The sequence below is a fragment of the Schistocerca americana genome, chromosome 3, assembly GCF_021461395.2.
Source record: "Schistocerca americana isolate TAMUIC-IGC-003095 chromosome 3, iqSchAmer2.1, whole genome shotgun sequence".
NCBI lineage: Eukaryota > Metazoa > Arthropoda > Insecta > Orthoptera > Acrididae > Schistocerca > Schistocerca americana.
The window spans coordinates 736,271,006-736,290,742 of record NC_060121.1 but is presented as its reverse complement, the minus strand read 5'-3'; the positions used below and the strand labels follow the sequence as shown (position 1 = coordinate 736,290,742).

General features: G+C 38.8%; 1 protein-coding gene across 3 annotated transcripts in view; it reads left to right on the top strand.

The window, feature by feature from the left end:
• The window catches only part of LOC124605492, a 398,477-nt gene that overhangs the window by 195,630 nt on the left and 183,110 nt on the right, over positions 1–19,737 (top strand). For all 3 annotated transcript variants that reach the window (XR_006978651.1, XM_047137217.1, XM_047137218.1), the window contains exon 3: positions 10,863–11,037. Coding sequence is in view for 2 of the 3 variants with exons in the window: in XM_047137217.1 (XP_046993173.1) it covers positions 10,863–11,037 (175 nt within the window). In the remaining variant the exon portion in view is untranslated. The remainder of the gene's footprint in view (positions 1–10,862; positions 11,038–19,737) is intronic.

Below are 19,737 nucleotides of genomic sequence, written 5' to 3'. Positions count from 1 at the left end.
CGGATTCTGTGCAATGCAGCATTGTAAGCTGAATCCACATAATTCTTACGTAAAGTTGACTCTGCAGGAATAGACTGATGGCAGTACTTCTCAAGAAAACCTCTGAAAATAGGGTTTTCTAGTTTCCGAAAGGGGATGTTTGCTGCCACAAGTGCGTGACACAAATCACTGCAGAAGTTGTTTTTTTCGGAGGATTCACCAGATTTATTGGTTAAAAGAGTTTGCTTCAATTTTGACTTTCGTTCAACATTAGCTTTATGTGCGATTCCATCTGCATGCGGAGTTAAGGTTAAATTTCTTAACACTTGAAACCTAATACGAAAGAAAAGGGAAATCCAGTTTAGAATCGCATATAAAGAGTATTTCATATTACTAAAGGATAGCGATAAAAAAGAATCCTAAGTGACAGGAAAATAAGAAGTCTAAGAAAAACATCAACTAACCTCCTTGTTGCAAGCTTGGAAGAAAATAATTTTCCCATCTCTCGTTGCTGGGCATATGGCACCTGATGGCACCTGACAGATGGCCACCCCTTCTGAACAAGCGAATGGAATCTACCGGTGCTTCAGATGAAAACATCTCACTACTGGCAAATTATTTTTTGAACCGGAAAATTCACGAAAACAGAGTGGTTTGATAGGACTGCCTGTAGACAGCAGCGAGAAAATGCTCGAAGGGCAGTAATTTAGCTATAGAGTGCGTCTACGATTAACATTGTGATTTTTTAATCCGTGCTCAACTTACGGCCTATGAAACCGTTTCTTTGCGAAAATACACAGTTGGCCAGAATCCTACGAACGAAATATTTTCAAATATATCATTTAGTACTCCACGTTCGATTTTAATGTGTAACTCAAATCTTTGACCGGTTCCCATTCGCTCACTGAAGTTAAGCACTGTCGCGCTCGGCGCGTACTTGGGTGGATGACCATTCAACCGTGCCGAGTGCTGTTGGTAGTAAGGCAAGTAAAGGAATTGTAAAGAGTCTCTAATGACTTTCGCCTTCGACGAGACATAAAGCCCTAAGTTAACTTCCTTTTTCTAATCTTTGAAAACACAAGAACTCTGTCAGGTACTTTTTAGGATTTTGATGCCGAAATAGGCAAAATTAGGCATCAATGTCGAAATACGCAATTTTAGGTCCTATAGAACTAACAGTATTCAGTTTAGTTAGTCATGAAACTCATAAGTACCAATTTATATGCAAATTGGAGATTAGGAAAAAAAATAGGTGTTAACCTAAGGATCCGTGATCTATTTTTTACATATGAATAATAAAACACCTATAAAGAGTATTTGGTATTAACAGGGATAGCGATATAAAAGAATTAAAAAAGACCGAAGTGTTAGGCAAATACGAAGCATGAGCACATATCAACTAGCCACCTTCCTGCACGCTGGGCAGAAAATATTTTTTCCATCTGTCGTATAGTGTGGAAAAACTTGGAGCCACTGTCTTATATGATGAAATAGGTACTTTTTAGGATATTAAAGCCGAAATAGGCAAAAATAGTCACTAACGTCGAAATAGGCTTTTTTTAGGTCCTATAGAATTAACACTATTAAGTGTAGATAGTCATGAAATGCATAAGTACACATTTTTATGCAAATAGGAACTCAGGAACACAATAGGCTTTTACCAAAAATCCGCAGTCTATTGATAACTAATTTCCCTGGTTAAGTAACTCAACATAGTAATACTCTGACATATGAAATCTTAATTTGTATCTTTAAACCATGGGAAGTCCGTACTTGTCTTAGTAGCTGTCATAGTATTGAATTTACTGGGTGTGCCAGGAAACCATGAGGATGAATGCCTTGAAGTGGGTGTGTAGTATTCTAGTCTTGACAACTTAGAAGATGATAGATGTAAATAAATATAATTAATAAGAACAATAAAAGATTAAAAACAAATAAATAAATTAAGAAAATGCAATCGCTACACACTTGGGTATACATAGATTTGAGAATTGCTGGGCATGCAGTAAAGACGATGTAGCATGGTGTAGTTACAATATGTCTAGATGTATTTATAGTTGTATCTGGTATCAAACCTTGAGTTCTTCCAAGGCTGCCAGTAATAGCTCCATTAATGTAAGCTGGAAGTTATTCACTGCGATCTGTACTTAAATTCCTGTAGTTTTGTATTTATTTGACTATATCTTTAACATTCCATTATATTTCTACATTAATAGTAATAGTTATGAAAGGGATAGATTGGTACTCACTGTAAATATGGCACATTGATTTGAAAACAAAGTGAAAAGACTGTTACACAGTGAGCTTTTGGCCAAAGCCTTTTTCAGAAAAGAAAGAAAATTCACACACATGTTCTCTGATAGGCCTCAGAGGCCGGACCAACTGTGAAAGCAGCCATTTCATATACCAGCTCTGCTGCAATCATTGCACAGCTTTTTAAACTTATATAACTACAAACCAGCTGTCCACCAGGATGAATGCAAAGTGGACCACCCTGTGGCACAACAGGCAGCTGCACATTGTTGTTGTTGTTGTTGTGGTCTTCAGTCCTGAGACTGGTTTGATGCAGCTCTCCATGCTACTCTATTCTGTGCAAGCGTCTTCATCTCCCAGTACCTACTGCAGCCTACATCCTTCTGAATCTGCTTGATGTATTCATCTCTTGGTCTCCCTCTATGATTTTTACCCTCCATGCTGCCCTCCAATACTAAATTGGTGATCCCTTGATGCCTCAGAAAATGTCCTACCAACCGATCCCTTCTTCTAGTCAAGTTGCGCCACAAACTTCTCTTCTCCCCAATCCTATTCAACACCTCCTCATTAGTTATGTGATCTACCCATCTAATCTTCAGCATTCTTCTGTAACACCACATTTCGAAAGCTTCTATTTTCTTCTTGTCTAAACTGTTTATTGTCCATGTTTCACTTCCATACAGGGCTACACTCCATACAAAGACTTTCAGAAACGACTTCCTAACACTTAAATCAATACTTGATGTTAACAAATTTCTCTTCTTCAGAAAAGCTTTCCTTCCCATTGCCAGTCTACATTTTATATCCTCTCTACTTCGACCATCATCAGTTATTTTGTTCCCCAAATAGCAAAACTCCTTTACTACTTTAAGCGTCTCATTTCCTAATATAATACCCTCAACATCACCCGACTTAATTCGACTACATTCCATTATCCTCGTTTTGCTTTTGTTGATGTTCATCTTATATCCTCCCTTCAAGACACCATCTATTCCGTTCAACTGCTCTTCCAAGTCCTTTGCTGTCTCTGACAGAATTACAATGTCATTGGCAAACCTCAAAGTTTTTATTTCTTCTCCCTGGATTTTAATACCTACTCCGAATTTTTCTTTTGTTTCCTTCACTGCTTGCTCAATATACAGATTGAATAACATCGGGGAGACGCTACAACCCTGTCTCACTCCCTTCCCAACCACTGCTTCCCTTTCATGCCCCTCAACTCTTATAACTGCCCTTTGGTTTCTATACAAATTGTAAATAGCCTTTTGCTCCCTATATTTTGCTCCTGCCACCTTCAGAATTTGAAAGAGAGTATTCCAGTCAACATTGTCAAAAGCTTTCTCTAAGTCTACAAATGCTAGAAACGTAGGTTTGCCTTTCCTTAATCTAGCTTCTAAGATAAGCCATAGGGTCAGTATTGCCTCACGTGTTCCAATATTTCTACGGAATCCAAACTGATCTTCCCCAAGGTCGGCTTCTACTAGTTTTTCCATTCATCTGAAAAGAATTGGCGTTAGTGTTTTGCAGCCGTGACTTATTAAACTGATAGTTCAGTAATTTTCCCATCTGTCAACACCTGTTTTCTTTGGGATTGGGATTATTATATTCTTCTTGAAGTCTGAGGGTATTTCGCCTGTCTCATACATCTTGCTCACCAGATGGTAGAGTTTCGTCAGGACTGGCCCTCCCAAGGTCGTCAGTAGTTCTAATGGAATGTTGTCTACTCCCGGGGCCTTTTTTCGACTCAGGTCCCTCAGTGCTCTGTCGAACTCTTCACGCAGTATCATATCTCCCATTTCATCTTCATCTACATCCTCTTCCATTTCCATAATATTGTCCTCAAGTACATCGCCCTTATATAGACCCTCTATATACTCCTTCCACCTTTCTGCTTTCCCTTCTTTGCTTAGAACTGGGTTTCCATCTGAGCTCTTGATATTCATACAAGTGGTTCTCTTTTCTCCAAAGGTCTCTTTAATTTTCCTGTAGGCAGTATCTATCTTACCCCTAGTGAGATAAGCCTCTACATCCTTACATTTATCCTCTAGCCATCCCTGCTTAGCCATTTTGCACTTCCTGTCGATCTCATTTTTGAGACGTTTGCATTCCTTTTTGCCTGCTTCATTTACTGCATTTTTATATTTTCTCCTTTCATCAATTAAATTCAATATTTCTTCTGTTACCCAAGGATTTCTACTAGCCCTCGTCTTTTTACCTACTTGATCTTCTGCTGCCTTCACTATTTCATCCCTCAAAGCTACCCATTCTTCTTCTACTGTATTTCTTTCCCCCATTCCTGCCATTTGTTCCCTTATGCTCTCCCAGAAACTCTGTACAACTTCTGGTTTAGTCAGTTTATCCAGGTCCCATCTCCTTAAATTCCCACCTTTTTGCAATTTCTTCAGTTTTAATCTACAGTTCATAACCAATAGATTGTGGTCAGAGTTCACATCTGCCCCTGGAAATGTCTTACCATTTAAAGCCTGGTTCCTAAATCTCTGTCTTACCATTATATTACCTATCTGATGCCTTTTAGTATCTCCAGGGTTCTTCCATGTATACAACCTTCTTTCATGATTCTTGAACCAAGTGTTAGCTATGATCAAGTTATGCTCTGCACAAAATTCTACCAGGCGGCTTCCTCTTTCATTTCTTACCCCCAATCCATATTCACCTACTATGTTTCCTTCTCTCCCTTTTCCTACTACCAAATTCCAGTCACCCATGACTATTAAATTTTCGTCTCCCTTCACTATCTGAATAATTTCTTTTATTTCATCATACATTTCTTCAATTTCTTGGTCATCTGCAGAGCTAGTTGGCATACAAACTTGTACTACTGTAGTCGGCGTGGGTTTCGTGTCTATCTTGGCCACAATAATGCGTTCACTATGCTGTTTGTAGTAGCTTACCCGCATTCCTATTTTTTTATTCATTATTAAACCTACTCCTGCATTACCCCTATTTGACTTTGTATTTACAACCCTGTATTCGCCTGACCAAAAGTCTTGTTCCTCCTGCCACCGAACTTCACTAATTCCCACTATATCTAACTTTAACCTATCAATTTCCCTTTTTAAATTTTCTAACCTACCTGTCCGATTAAGGGAGCTGACATTCCACGCTCCAATCCGTAGAACGCCAGTTTTCTTTCTTCTGATAACGACATCCCCTTGAGTAGTCCCCGCCCGGAGATCCGAATGGGGGACTATTTTACCTCTGGAATATTTTACCCAAGAGGACGCCATCATCATTAACCATACAGTAAAGCTGCATGCCCTCGGGAAAAATTACGGCTGTAGTTTCCCCTTGCTTTCAACCATTCGCAGTACCAGCACAGCAAGGCCGTTTTGGTTAGTGTTACAAGGCCAGATCAGTCAATCATCCAGACTGTTGCTCCTGTAACTACTGAAAAGGCTGATGCCCCTCTTCAGGAATCATGCGTGTGTCCGGCCTCTCAACGGCAAGGTCCATGATTCATGGGGGGGGGGGGGGGGCAGCTGCACATAACATTCTTGATTTCAATGGCTGCTTCATAACCCGAGCCATCTGAATTTTCCCCTCCACTACCAGATTTTCTGAACTGTGCAGATGGGTATTATCCATACAACACATTCTCTGGTCCCATAAATATCGTGGCCTCAACTTACAATAACCTACTGTCTCCACATCTTCTACCTGACAGTTTCCATGTCCTTTGTCCTATCACCTACTCCCAATTAACATCCCCTCATGCTAATTGTGCATTGCCCTCTACCAATACACCCACCAGTCTTTTCCTATCTCTACTTCTCTCTTTTTCTGGACTTTCATTGACAGTAATTGCTATTAACATTATTTTATAACTAAATGTGTAATATAAAGCACTGTAAATGTATGACATGTTTAGAGTTTCGCGATAACAGATTTAAGGTTCATGCCAAAAAGTTGAAATGAATTGAAGAAGCTAACCATACTGCAGGTCAGATCCACTCAGAGGAAACATTTGATACTAGTTGGAGGCATAAAATATTTGGTCAACTCCACTGTTGAGAATCTCTATCTCTGTCAAGTTCTTTGTATCTAAACAGTTGTTAAGAAATTGCATTGCCTTTGATCTGATAGACCTTTATGAATAACAGAATATTGTCTCTTAGGGATTCATTGTAAGTGTAACACACCAACAGCAGTTAATGGTTTTTCATTCATGGTGTGGAGCTCTGTATAGTATACAACATTCATAGTTTATGGGAACCTCCTTAAAGTTTGAAGATTGTATCTATCAGGGTGTTACTATCTATAGTTAATGAAATAGTGAAATTTGTTGTTGGTGTCAGATTGTTTCAAGTTTCCCACTTCTATTCTACTGAAGAACTTATTTTAATATGATCAGTATTATTCTCTCTGTCCTGTCTGCTCTGTTCTGTGAAAAAAAAAAAAAAAAAAAAAGTCTGCAAAAGACAACTGGTAGATGATAATATTGTGAAAAGGATAGTTGCTTCTCACCATATAGTGGAGATGCTGAGTTGCAGTGAGACACAGCAAAAAGACTGTCAATCAAAGCTTTCATCAAACAGGCCTTCATCAGAATAGACAAAACACACACACACACACACACACACACACAAAGTGCAACTCATTCACACACACGTGTGTGTGTGTGTGTGTGTGTGTGTGTGTGTGTGTGTGTGTGTGTGTATGTGTGTGTGTGTGTGTGTGAAAGAGAGAGAGAGAGATAAGCATTTGCATGAGTGTTTGTATGTGTGTATGTTGACTATTTCGATGAAGACCTGTGTGGCCGTGAGCCTTGTTGGACAGTTTTTTTGTTGTGCCTATCTGTGACTCAGCATCTCCACAATATGGTGTGTAGCAACTATCCTTTTCTTAATATTATCATTATTCCATCCTGGATTTTTCATTACAAGTGGTAGATGGTTGTTTACAATGATAGACATTTTCCATTGTTTCATCTAGGACAAATCTGTTAGTCTGGCCATTGAAAGTGCTTTCTTTCAAGCTACTACTTATCTGCTTGAGCATTGTCTAGAGCATAATAAATGCGTATTTAATAGAGTTCTATTAATGAACTGCATGTAATAATCACATTCTCACTTTTAATTTTATTTTGCTAAAAAACTATGTTATTAACTTCGGGGCATCACATATGTGTCGAAGAGAGTATCTAGGTATCTCAGACTCAGTTTTAGAAGTTCGCATTCTAATGAGTACAAATTAATAATCTTTATTCTAACTAAGTTTTCCATTTTGAAACTCACATTTTAACAGTTACAGGCATTATGTTTTCTAATATTTAACTCACAACTACATGTTTCTACATACTGAACTGTACAAAATATAGTTATTTCTTTATTTGTGAATTTATGTTCACTTCAGTATCTATATTATACCTATAGCCACAGAAGGAACAGAAGAAAATGCAACTAGATAATGACAATAATTAATATTCCGTACATTCCTTACCTGAAATGTATGATGGAGGCAGCAGAATTATTTTACAGACTGTATAAAATGCAAATTCTGTATTAGCCATGTAAATGATAATAATAATAATAATAATAATAATAATAATGAAGTCAAATGTTTTGTGAAAAATATACTAGTAAGAAATAAAACAGATTATGGAAATGTTTGATACCTGTGAATGATGCTTGAAATCAAGCACAGCAAATGAGATGCTAATTGAGAATGTGCATACCTTCTGCTGATTTTTGAAGGTTTTTCTACTGAAAAGATTTTGAGACTGAAAAATTGTTGGAAATTTTTACACATGCAGGCATAGATGACAAGAATGTCAAGGTCGCACAACAATAGACTGCACAGGCTGTATAATCCACCAGATAACTATCCTCTAGTACTCTTTAAAATTCTAAGATTCCAAGTTGAACATTGAACTTAAGTTCTTAATTGGCACCTCATTTGCTGTTCGTGATTTTGAGCATCATTCAATGAGCGAGTCAAATGTTTCTACAATCTTTTTTTGTCGCCTCATTTGCCTTCCTAGTGTTTTCTGTTCTTGAAATGCCACATGATATGGGATACTTACCGGATTGGATTGACAGAGGGCACTGAAAAAGTTGAAAGAAGGACAACTTGTTTTATATCATTTTGAAGTATGGGAGAGAGTGTCACAGATATGATACTAAAAGTGAAGGCATTTTTCTTTGCGGCGAGATTGTTTCACAGAATTTAAATTACCAACTTCCTCCTGCAAATGTGAAAATATTTGTTGACACCCACCTACACAGGTAGAAATGATCATTGTCATAACATAAGAGAAATTGGAACTCACACAGTTCATTTAAGTGTTCATTTTTTCTGTGTGCTGGTTGAGAGTGGAATGGTAGAGACATAATCCGATGGTTGTTTGATGACCCTACATGAGGCATTTAAGTGTGAATCACAGAGTAATTATGTCAATGTAGATGTCAAAGTGCCGTAAATTTAGTACATGATTCAAATGAAGCATTTGACAGTTAAATATCTCACCATTGCAACTTTTTTTTGCCAAATAGCAAGGCCTTGAAGACTTTAACTTTTTAACACTTCACTTACCTAGCTAATGGGAGCTGCTCAGGAATATTTCAGTTTTCTCTTAAGTCACTAAGTAAGTTTTTCTTGATCACACTAATTACTTTCAAGCAATTAAATACTAGATCTCTCTCTCTCTCTCTCTCTCTCTCTCTCTCTCTCTCTCTCTCTCTCTCTCTCTCTCACACACACACACACACACACACACACACACACACACACACACACAGAGGCACCCACACACACACACACACACACACACACACACACACACACACACACACACTCTGCTCAAATGTTAAACCAATAATGTAAAGATAATCCTCCTTCCCAAGTACCCTAAACCACTCCATAACTCTCTCTTGCTGACTGTGGTAATAACCATCAGAATGTGCCTCTGGGTTTGTTCATCAAGTTTGCATAGTGAGAATCTCAGATAACTGAACAGTACTTGAAATTATAGATAGTACCGGAGTATTGTTTGTGGTCTGTGTTACATGTGTAGGTGCACTAAACATTCCTACTGTTGATACAGTAAATCAATCTTTCATTTTGTCTCCCTTTAAATTAGTTTATACATTTATTCAATAACATATCACTTCTTAAAGTTACACCTCATATTTTACAGGTGTGAAACAATCTTTCACACCTTCTTACAGTACTTTACATGAAGCAAATGCATCTCTTAAACTTTTTGGTGAAGCTTCTGTGTTATGCATTCTTTAGGAGCTTGTTTAGAAATATTTCATAACTAGACCAAGACACTTTTTTACAAATTAAAATCAAAATACAGTCAAAAATAGAAAATTAAAAAAGAATAGGTTCAATAAGAATTTTGTACTGAGTATCCTTTTTAGTTGCACTATCCTGTCCTAGAATTCCTCCAGTAATTCTATCACTATCTCCCACCTGCAACTGACCCACCTTTCAGAGACTTGATATTCTGATTTTACTAACACAGAATATGTGAACTGATAATTCTTATTCTATCATGTGTAAGTTTCAGCTACATTATTCTGAGAAAGGAAAGATAATTTGAAATAAATTGTGAGCAAACAGTTTTTCCTGAAGAAAGTAGAATGGAATGGCACTGGTGATGATCAGATCCAGGTGTAGGAAGGCAGGTTGAGTTAATGAGGGAGAAAACATTTCATTATAACCACCTGTGAGTGGAGGATACTAGATCTAAAGTTATAAATTATGTATTAAATCAGTACAGCAGTACAGTCAGTACAGCATGTAAATTTCAAAAATTGGTGAGGAGAAGTACAAAAAATTGGTGCCATGCCTAGTAATGGCTGTATGCTGTGGGCATAAGCAATTCAGCAACCAACTGTAGTGTGCCAGTTCCTTTCGAATGTTCCAATGGGAGACCGTTACATTGAAATCTTGCAAAATGTGAAAACCACAATGGCCTTTATTGTGCAGGTCACCTCAGTTGGGTCTTATCTCCACTCCTACAAGACACCATGCCAATGCCTGAAGCCTCACCATGCTCATAGACATTCGTGGAGACATCACCTGTGGTTATCACCCTTGTCCAGCAGCTACACTATTGCTGCATCCAGTAGCTGCGCTGGTGCTGTGGCCAGCAGTCTGCACAATAGCTGGATAGCAAATAAAGTTTCACTTTCCTTACGTTACAAGTACTCCACTATATAGGAGAGGAGAGGCTCCTTGGGAGCAATTGATCCAGCAGCTGACTGTGATGTGTGTTACCTCTGATACAAGGGTTATCTTTGAAGTTTCTATCAATGTTGGGTTACCTGTGTTTCTTTATTCCACACATGTATGGAAAGCAGATGAGTAATAATAGAATAATTCAGTACAAGCTTAAGTTAAAGTAATGCACAGATTGGACTAAAAAAGAAGGAAAAACAAGTGATATTAATACTTAGTATGCAAATTACATATTTAGGTCAAAGTAAGACTGCACATATTACTTCCACATTACTGGCAATAACTAATATGTATAGCATGACTCTTATTCCTGGGCACATTATGCATACCATCAGTAGTGAGGTAAAGTGTATGCCTTTTATCATATTTTACACCTAATTTTAGGTGTGATATTATGTAAGAGCTTTAGCTTTTTGTTACAGGTTGTTGAATCTAGATGACACTATTGGACTTCTCGAATTTCCTGTGAAAAACACCAGTGATTTACTGATACCCACAGATTTGATATCATTAACTGGTGAAAAAGGCTTATGGGGCCGATCTCTGTTGATCTTTGAAGAGGGCTATAGAATCCATGCTGCTTGTGGTACAATTAGTGTAAGTCCAAGATGTGAAGGAGATGTTGTAGTACTTTTGAAATTATTTCTTACATGAATATTGTTAAAGAGAAAGTATTATTTATTTACGTACAGGGATTCATTACAGGTGAAAATCACCAGAAATTAATTATAATGATAAGCTGGACTGTGCTCATGTGACATTTGTTATGCTTCTCAAAAGATAATATCAAATTTTTCAGTTAATTTTTGTAATGCTTTTGTATGTCATCAGCCAACGTAAGAAACTATATTCCACAATCATCTGTACATGTGTACTGCAGTGGTGGTGGAGAAGTGTGTATGATTATGTGTGTGTTTTCTGTACTAGTTATCTCTGAACAAAACTATCATCAGAAAGCTTAGGAACATTTACAGTCTTGTTTATGTTCCTATTGACAACTCTATGCCTCAACTGTATGGAGTTGTTCCCTTTACTCCTTCAATTATATGACTACCACAAAATAAAAGTTTGATAATCTAAAAATTGAGGCTTCACTGTATTGCTTGGCAAACAGCTCCTGTGTGGCAGTGGTGTATCCTCCATGAGATTGTGTGTGTGTGTGTGTGTGTGTGTGTGTGTGTGTGTGCTCTGTTTGGTGCATGGCCTTCACATTTTGATGACAGACCCGCCAGTTTCTGAAAACTGATCAACTTTAAGAGATGTGTTACAACTTCTGTTATTATAAGAAAGCTATATCATTTGTCTAATCCACAGAGCTATATCTTTAATTACAAATTCAATGGAATGATAAGATACACTTGGACATTTAATTTTGAGATATACACAGTTTGCCTCTGAAGCCATCCCAAAGTTGCAAAAACAATATGATCTGAGTCAACAAGAAAGCATACAGTTATAAGGTGATAGCATGATGTATCTATGTGCATTTCTGGTGCAGCAGAGTTTCTATACATTATGAGGTAGTCATAGGTGGAGTCCTAAGTGATTGCATGCATGCATTGCATGCTGGTAGTAAACGGGAGGTGTGGCTCACCATGGATGTGTGGGAGTGTTGTGAAAACATAAGTGGATACTTGTGCCAATGACGGGACTCAAAATGGGCATCAGCCCTCAAAATATGAAATATGAGTTTTTCTCAGCAAATAAAATGTTCAAACAATTTATGAGACTGCTGCTGGGTGAAGTCTGTGACTACTGTCGATATTTCAACAGGTGAACGCACTGTCATTTTCAGGGCTGAAATGCAGTGAGAGAGCATTGTACAAGGAAATTGAATTCCTCAATAGGCTGATTAAGAACCATAATACAGCAAATGCAGAAAGAACACACACACACACACACACACACACACACACACACACTTAACAACTACTACCACCACCACCACAAAATCAATGATGACGAAAGTCAGAAGTTATTGGTAGTGTACCACAAACCATTGCTGACCAAAGTCAGAAGTTATTGATAGCGAATATTAATTATCAGTTAGTGAGTATGTACCATGAACTCTGTCCATCTATTGTTTGATCACAGAGATAGCAGAATTCTTAGCAACATTTAATCAGAAACCTTCACCTCTATTTATAAGGTCATTTTCTAATTTAGGCTCAACAGCTTTCTCAATTATCATATTACAATAGCTGGAATTTCACAATAGAATGTCTACAATGTGGGAAAAGACAGATTACTACTTACAGTAAAGAAGAAACATTAAGTTACAGACAGACACTTACATAAAGCTTTAGGCCACAGCCTTTGTCAGCACACATCATTCATACACACAAGCAAGCGCTCCTCATGCATACATGATTGGCAGCTTCAGCATGACGGGCCTTTTTGCCTTATGCAGGTAGCATTTCCAACATGACTGATCATATTCTGTGCAAAAACAGTGTCAAGTGTGTTTTTTGATGACCATCTAAGATTAGGGTCCTTTTTGTGTCCATAATGGCTGAGCTTGTTTTGCCTAAGTCAGATGTCTACCTTATCTTTTGCAGTTGTGGCATGTCATACTTTGATCACATCATTAGGACTGCAGAGAACTGATGTACTGAGAACTGATGTACAGAATGTAAGAGTCATACATGCTTACAACAGCCAAGTAAACCTGCTGTTGCAGAATGTTGCCTTGATACTGTTCATCCCATGATATACAGCAACATAGAGATTCTGGTGTGCCCTTCAGTGACCGAGATAATGTTATTAAGGAAGCAATGGAGATTACATTAGCATGTGACCTTATAAATAAATATAAAGGTTTTTGCTTAAATTCTGCTCTGTCCCTAGTCAAACAATAGAGGGCAGAGTTAATGCTACTTGCTTAGCCACTGGTAATTACTATTCACTATCAATAATTGTGATGTCGGTGATCTTTGGTTGTGTGATGGTATCAGTTATTTACTGTGTGTGTGTGTGTGTGTGTGTGTGTGTGTGTGTGTGTGTGTTTGTTTGTTCTGTTTTTCTGCATATGCTGTATTATGCTTCTTGGTTAATGTGGCCCACCCCCCAAGGGTTTAAATTTTCTTTTACAACACTCCCTCATTGCATTTGAGCCTCGAAAATGATGGGAGTTCAGCTGTCAGAATAACAGCAATTGTCAAAAATGTCAGCCAGCTACATTTCTGTAAGTTGTTTGGGGAAACAAAATATCTTTCTGCCCAATATATATATATATAATAATTATCAGTGATTTTGGTAGACAAATGGCATGTGAATGTGTTGCAGGCAGGTATTAAAATAGCTGTAGCCCACTTGTTGATCAGTAAAATTCTAGTGATATGTGAAGATATCCAGCTCCTTCTCACTGAGTGAGAAATTCCTCACACTTTTGCTTATTCTTAGAATTTCAAACAATCTCACTTTAATGGGAAATGAAGTAGGCAGTGCAGTATATGAAGATACAACCAGAAAGCCTTATACAGCCAAACAACTCATTCCCTGTCAGGCAGTTAACATGGTGAGTGTGTTTCTGATTTTGATGTACATACGTGCTGCGTGATGCAGTCACCTTTACTTAATGGAAAGAGAGATTCACTTTGTGTCAGTCACTATTGAGTCTCTCCTCGACCACAATGGCTGATAACATTTGATTCATGTGTGCATTTCTTATGCACTTGACACATTCCACATCATAATGGTTACCATGAGATTGATCAATGGAACACATAACTAACTAACAAAATTTTTGGACACATCACCATATCTGGGTGAAAACTGCACAATCTCACATATGTCACACACTTATCCTCCGCCTGACCCAATTTCACCCCCCCCCCCCCACTCCCCCCCCCCTCTCCCCCCACCACCCACTCTCCACTCACACAGCTTATTTTCATGTAGATACACATTGGAATGCAGTGCAGCAGCGATTTTGTGTGGCTTGAATTTGACGAGTCATTGGAATGCTTCCAGTTATACGTGACAACAGATGTCTACACACAGGATAATCAACTCCTGTAAATTAGGGGCTGATGGTTTATAAGTGCTGAACTAGTACCTGATAGTATACTAGATGAGTTCCTTCAGGTTCTGATCATGCACATTTGGTGGCCAAGATGTCAACATGAGTTCATCATCATACTCCTCAAACCACTGTTGCACGAGTCTGGCATTGCAAGACAGACACTTACTGTGCTGGAAGATTCTATCGCCATGAGGGAGACATCTAGCATGAAGGGATGTAACTGGTGTACAATAATGTTCATGTAGTCCACAACTGTCATTGTGTCTTCGATTACTACCACAGAAGCTCAGGATACAGCTGCCACTGGGCTGCATACATGGCATAGTGCATGTTTGAAGCAGACATTTGATGTATTCGGACACACCCATTGACCTTGAGTAATCTAACTAGGCAACAATTTTCTAGTGGTCCACAGTCCAATCACAAGGATCACAAGGATCCTATTGCCTTCAAAATCATAATTGATAATGTCACTGTATCAACAGGGGAACACAAAGGTGTCATGTGCTGTGGAGCCCCGTGTTCAATAATGTGTACTGAACAGTGTGCTCTGAAACACTTCTAACTGCACAAGCATTGTACTCTGTTGCCAGATCTGTCACAGAACACTGCCTATCCTGTTTTAAAGAGAGGGTAAACCTTTGGCCTCCACATTCTGTGATGAGGTGTAGACATCCAACATCTTATCATCTATTCATGGTTTCTCCATCCTTCTACCACTTTCCATAAAAGTTCACAGCAGTAGCAGGTGAGCAGATGACCAAATTCATCATTACCAAGATGCTTGTTACCGTGCACAAGGTCACAACAATTTGCCCTTTGTCAAAAGTGCATGGGCTTCACCATTTGTGGCATCTCATTATTACAACAATTCCCATTTGTCTCTGCTCATTCTTTACCACAGTTCAAATGGTTCAAATGGCTCTGAGCACTATGGGACTCAACTGCTGTGGTCATAAGTCCCCTAGAACTTAGAACTACTTAAACCTAACTAACCTAAGGACAGCACACAACACCCAGCCATCACGAGGCAGACTTTACCACAGTATTTGCCTGTAACATGACCAAGCAGAATTCAGTTTAGCAGCAGGTAGTGATTGTAATGTTTTGGCTCATCAGTGTACAATAGTTGTGGTTCTGTTGAGACTTTAGTTGCCAAACAAAAGTACTATTTTTCCCGTTTCCAGATGACATACACATCTTAATTTTTGAAGTTTCAAAAACAAACACCATAAAATTAAGATGTTTGTTCCACTACGAAGTGGTACAAATGGTCCCCTCTTGTAGATATATACAGGCTCAATAGATTCACACCTATACATAGTTGCTCTACAGAATAAAATCTATGAATAGTAAAAAAATGAAGAGTCACATTAAAAAATAGTTCATCTTAAAGGCCTACTGTAGCACATCTCACCAAAATACCTGAAACATTCCTCTTACACAACATCATGTAAGGTTTGTTTAGTATCTGTTCAGGTGGGACAATGCTGCTGTAGTACACGGTCAGCACAAATACTTCATGAACAGATGATGACTCAATAAAAGTTGAGGAACAGAACCCCACAAGAGGAAAATGAACTCTCCATGTGAGTCAATCTGCAGTAAGCTAAGTACTCAGCAACAAGCATGAAGTTGTAAGCCAAGATCAGCAGTAGTTGAACTCCATGCAAGCACTGGCCAGTCCGGCCAACTACCATTCTCAGGTGACCACCTCAGCCAGCATATCTGCTGATATTACACGTTGTGTGTGCCCCCTCCATGACAGATTTCTGCACTATCCTACTTTGCAGCCCATGCCAGCTCTTCCGCCTCCATCACGATACCCGTTGGTGGGAGTACTGAAGTTTGTTCTTTTAGCATTTTGTTCAGTTAGCAGTTGTAACCTAGAGTACACATGATTTTTTTTTATTAGAATATGCATCTGTGTAATACCACATGTCGTGAAAGAATGAACCTGCCCTTATTATTGATCATCTTGTACTGACCCGTATCAATGTTGGAGCATTTAATTTTCTCCATGTCACATTAAAACTCTTATGGTGTTCACTATAATATTCATTAATGAATTTATTGTTCTGAAAGTATGCATGAAAAAATTGTGAATTTGCAACTTTTCTCACTTATTTCCATATTATTTATATATTTTGACATTTTCTTATCTGCAACCATTCATCCTTCCTTCTTCTAATACAGAAAAGTTTCCTTATTCCTAGCCAGAAGCCAGTACTACATACTGTTCCTGAATTGTTGCTTGATTCATGGAATTCACCCTTATGGCCTTACTGTCAAATTCCTTCAAAAGCCCCACACAAGTATCAATCCTCTCCAAAGGCATTACCTTTTGCCCCACTCCCAAATTCTATCATGGTGGACTTATTAAAGACCTACTCTCCTTCTCATGGTCCCAACAGTGGTAATGCTTTTTTGCCACCAACCCTACCAATCAGACTCAACCAAAGACCAATGTTGAACCATACCTGACTCAGTTCACTCATCCATCCCACCGTGATCCACCTCCACTGCCCTCAAATCGTGCCCTGTTAACTTTTCAGCATTTCTTGACCATGAAACTTGCCTCACATCATTCCCCAAATCCCTCAACATGCAAGATAACCTTACATCCTCAGAAAGAATCACAATCCACTACCTAAAACCTGGTCCTGACCTTATAATCCTACCTGCTGGCCAAGGTTCCACCACTATTGTTTTGAACCACAAGGATTACCTGGGAAAGGGACTCCTCCAGTTGTCAGATTCATCCACCCACAAACCCTACTACAGTGACTGCAGTCCAGAAACCCAGCTGGGTCTCCAGTCTCTCCTCCAATCCTTAGGCACATACCAGAAGCTCTCCCCTGAGTTTACCTTCCCTCACCCCTACCACTCCCCATGGCTTCTACCTTTTACACGCTCCCAAAAGTCCATAAACACACCCCCCGGAAGCCCCATGACGGCTGGTTACTGTCCCCCACTGAGGGAATGTCTGCTCTCGTAGACCAACACTTTCAGCGTATTACCAGGAACCTACCCTCTTATATAAAAGATACCAACCAGTCTCTCCACACTAAAATGTAACCTTTCACGGCCGGAAATATCATGTCCATTATAATTATCCGGGCTGTTATGCTGTGGTCGGTTGATGAATTCTGTGGTGATTCCCAACGTTTTGTCTCCGACTGCGGGAGACATCTTCAAGGGGGTCCGTAGCTTGATGGAAGGTCCAACACACACACTGGCTCGCTACTGACTGCCACTAAATTCCGTGTCCGCGCGCCCCCGCACCGCGGCGTGACGTCATGTGTTTTGAAAACGTCAGTGCAATTGGCCGCTGTCCGTCGCCGTCGATCGCCGTTGCCATCACCCAGTAGTGGACGGGTGGTACACATCTTCTTTAACACCGGCATCCATATACCGTTTAATTTGACGCCCTCCTCCTTTCGGTTGAAATTATTTGGGTGTTTAGTGATTTCGATTGCCTCCCTGTAGAGCCTTTCGTAGTATCCGCTCGTGGCCGCTAGTACTTGCGTCTCCTCGAAACGCGCATTGGCGCGGACCGATTAGGGAACGCCCAGCTCCTCGCAGGCATAAATACTGGACTCGATCGACCCAAGGACCAGTCTCAGGTAGCACCTGAAGAAGACAGCGAGGCATGCTGTTGAAATATCGTGCGAGAACGACGCGAACATCCGGCTGGATTCCCGAATATCCAAGATGTCATATCTATATTTTTTTTTTTTTTTTTTTTTTTTTTTAGCACCACATGGACTTGATTAAAGTTTATATAATCTGTCATGTGACATGACTTAACTATAACTTCATTCTTCTTTTCTTTTTCTGTTGCAATCTTACATTTGGCACTATTGCTTTTAACTTCCTCTTCATGGTCAGTAGTTTGTATTTACATAGGCTCATAATTATAAATTACAAGAAACAACACAAAAACATCTTATTACAATGATAGCTTCACTTTGCAGTTATGATGTTGTTATTTGTCTACAATGATGCATACTGCTATCACATCAGTGTCTCGTGTATTGTGCTACAGTGATGGGTACAACCATTATAATGCTGTAATATAGATTTGACACGTTTTTGGAGTTGTTTCCAGTTGGTAGTAAGAACAATAATTATTATGATCAAAACATATTTTTTTAAAAATACACTCATATTTTTCGTTGACTTTATAATTTAAAAAAGAAAAGAATTTGTTTCTTTGACTCTTTAATTACAGCTAAAACAATTCTCAAAGTGGTTGTCTTACTTTGCTATGACATTAAGTAAATAACCTATGTGTCAGATGTTATGGACCTTAAGATATCTTTCCTGTACTATCTCGTTGTTGAATTAAGTTGCCTGAAATTGATTTTCCGCAGCTTCAGTTGCACAAGCTTCTGCATAAAAAATTTTGTGTTTCTGTTTTGGTTGAAACAAGATACATAAGAAATCAACCTTCTGTGAAATCTAATTCACTTCAGCTGCCAAAAATCTGTTAACTATTATTTGAAAAGTCTTAGCAATTTTGCCAAGTGAAATGACATGCTTTTGGCCAGGTGCATGTAGGAATTTGATGTGAGGGTTAAGTGGTCAATGTTGATTAAATTTGTATTAGCTGCCCACTGCAAAACTACACTGAACAAGCCCATATAAAATAATTAGATATAAATAATAAGATATAAAGGGCAATTCAAAATGAATATAGTTATCACAAGCAGATGAAACTGCACTACCTGAAAAAAAGTGAAGCACCTGAAGGAGTGGAGGGAACCAAATGAAACTTTGTGATCTTTTTTCAGTGATAACAAAATCGAGGCTAATTTACAAAGAATGTGGCAGTAGGAGTCCACTTATCAGAATACATAGCATCCACTCTGGCCTAAATGTGTGCTCTGATTTTGTTGGAAACGATGACTTACAGGCTTTGTATGCTCTCCTGAGGCAAGCTGATCCATAACTATTGTAACCATTGCTTGATATTCTGAATACTGACACTGGGACAGAGTTGACATCTGAGCTGATCTCATGCATGTTCTGTCAGAGACAGATCTGGGGAATTTGCTTGCCATGGAAGTGCCTTAACATGAAGTGTATGTGGAAAAATATTGTCTTGTTGAAAAATGTCATCATGCTGCTGTCACTTGAGAAGTAACACGCATATTCTGAATGTCCTCAACTCACCATTGTGCCATCAGTCTGTCTATCACTAACAGCTGTGACCTGAAATCATGCCTGATGGCTCTCTACACTATGACACAAGGAGTAATACTACAGTG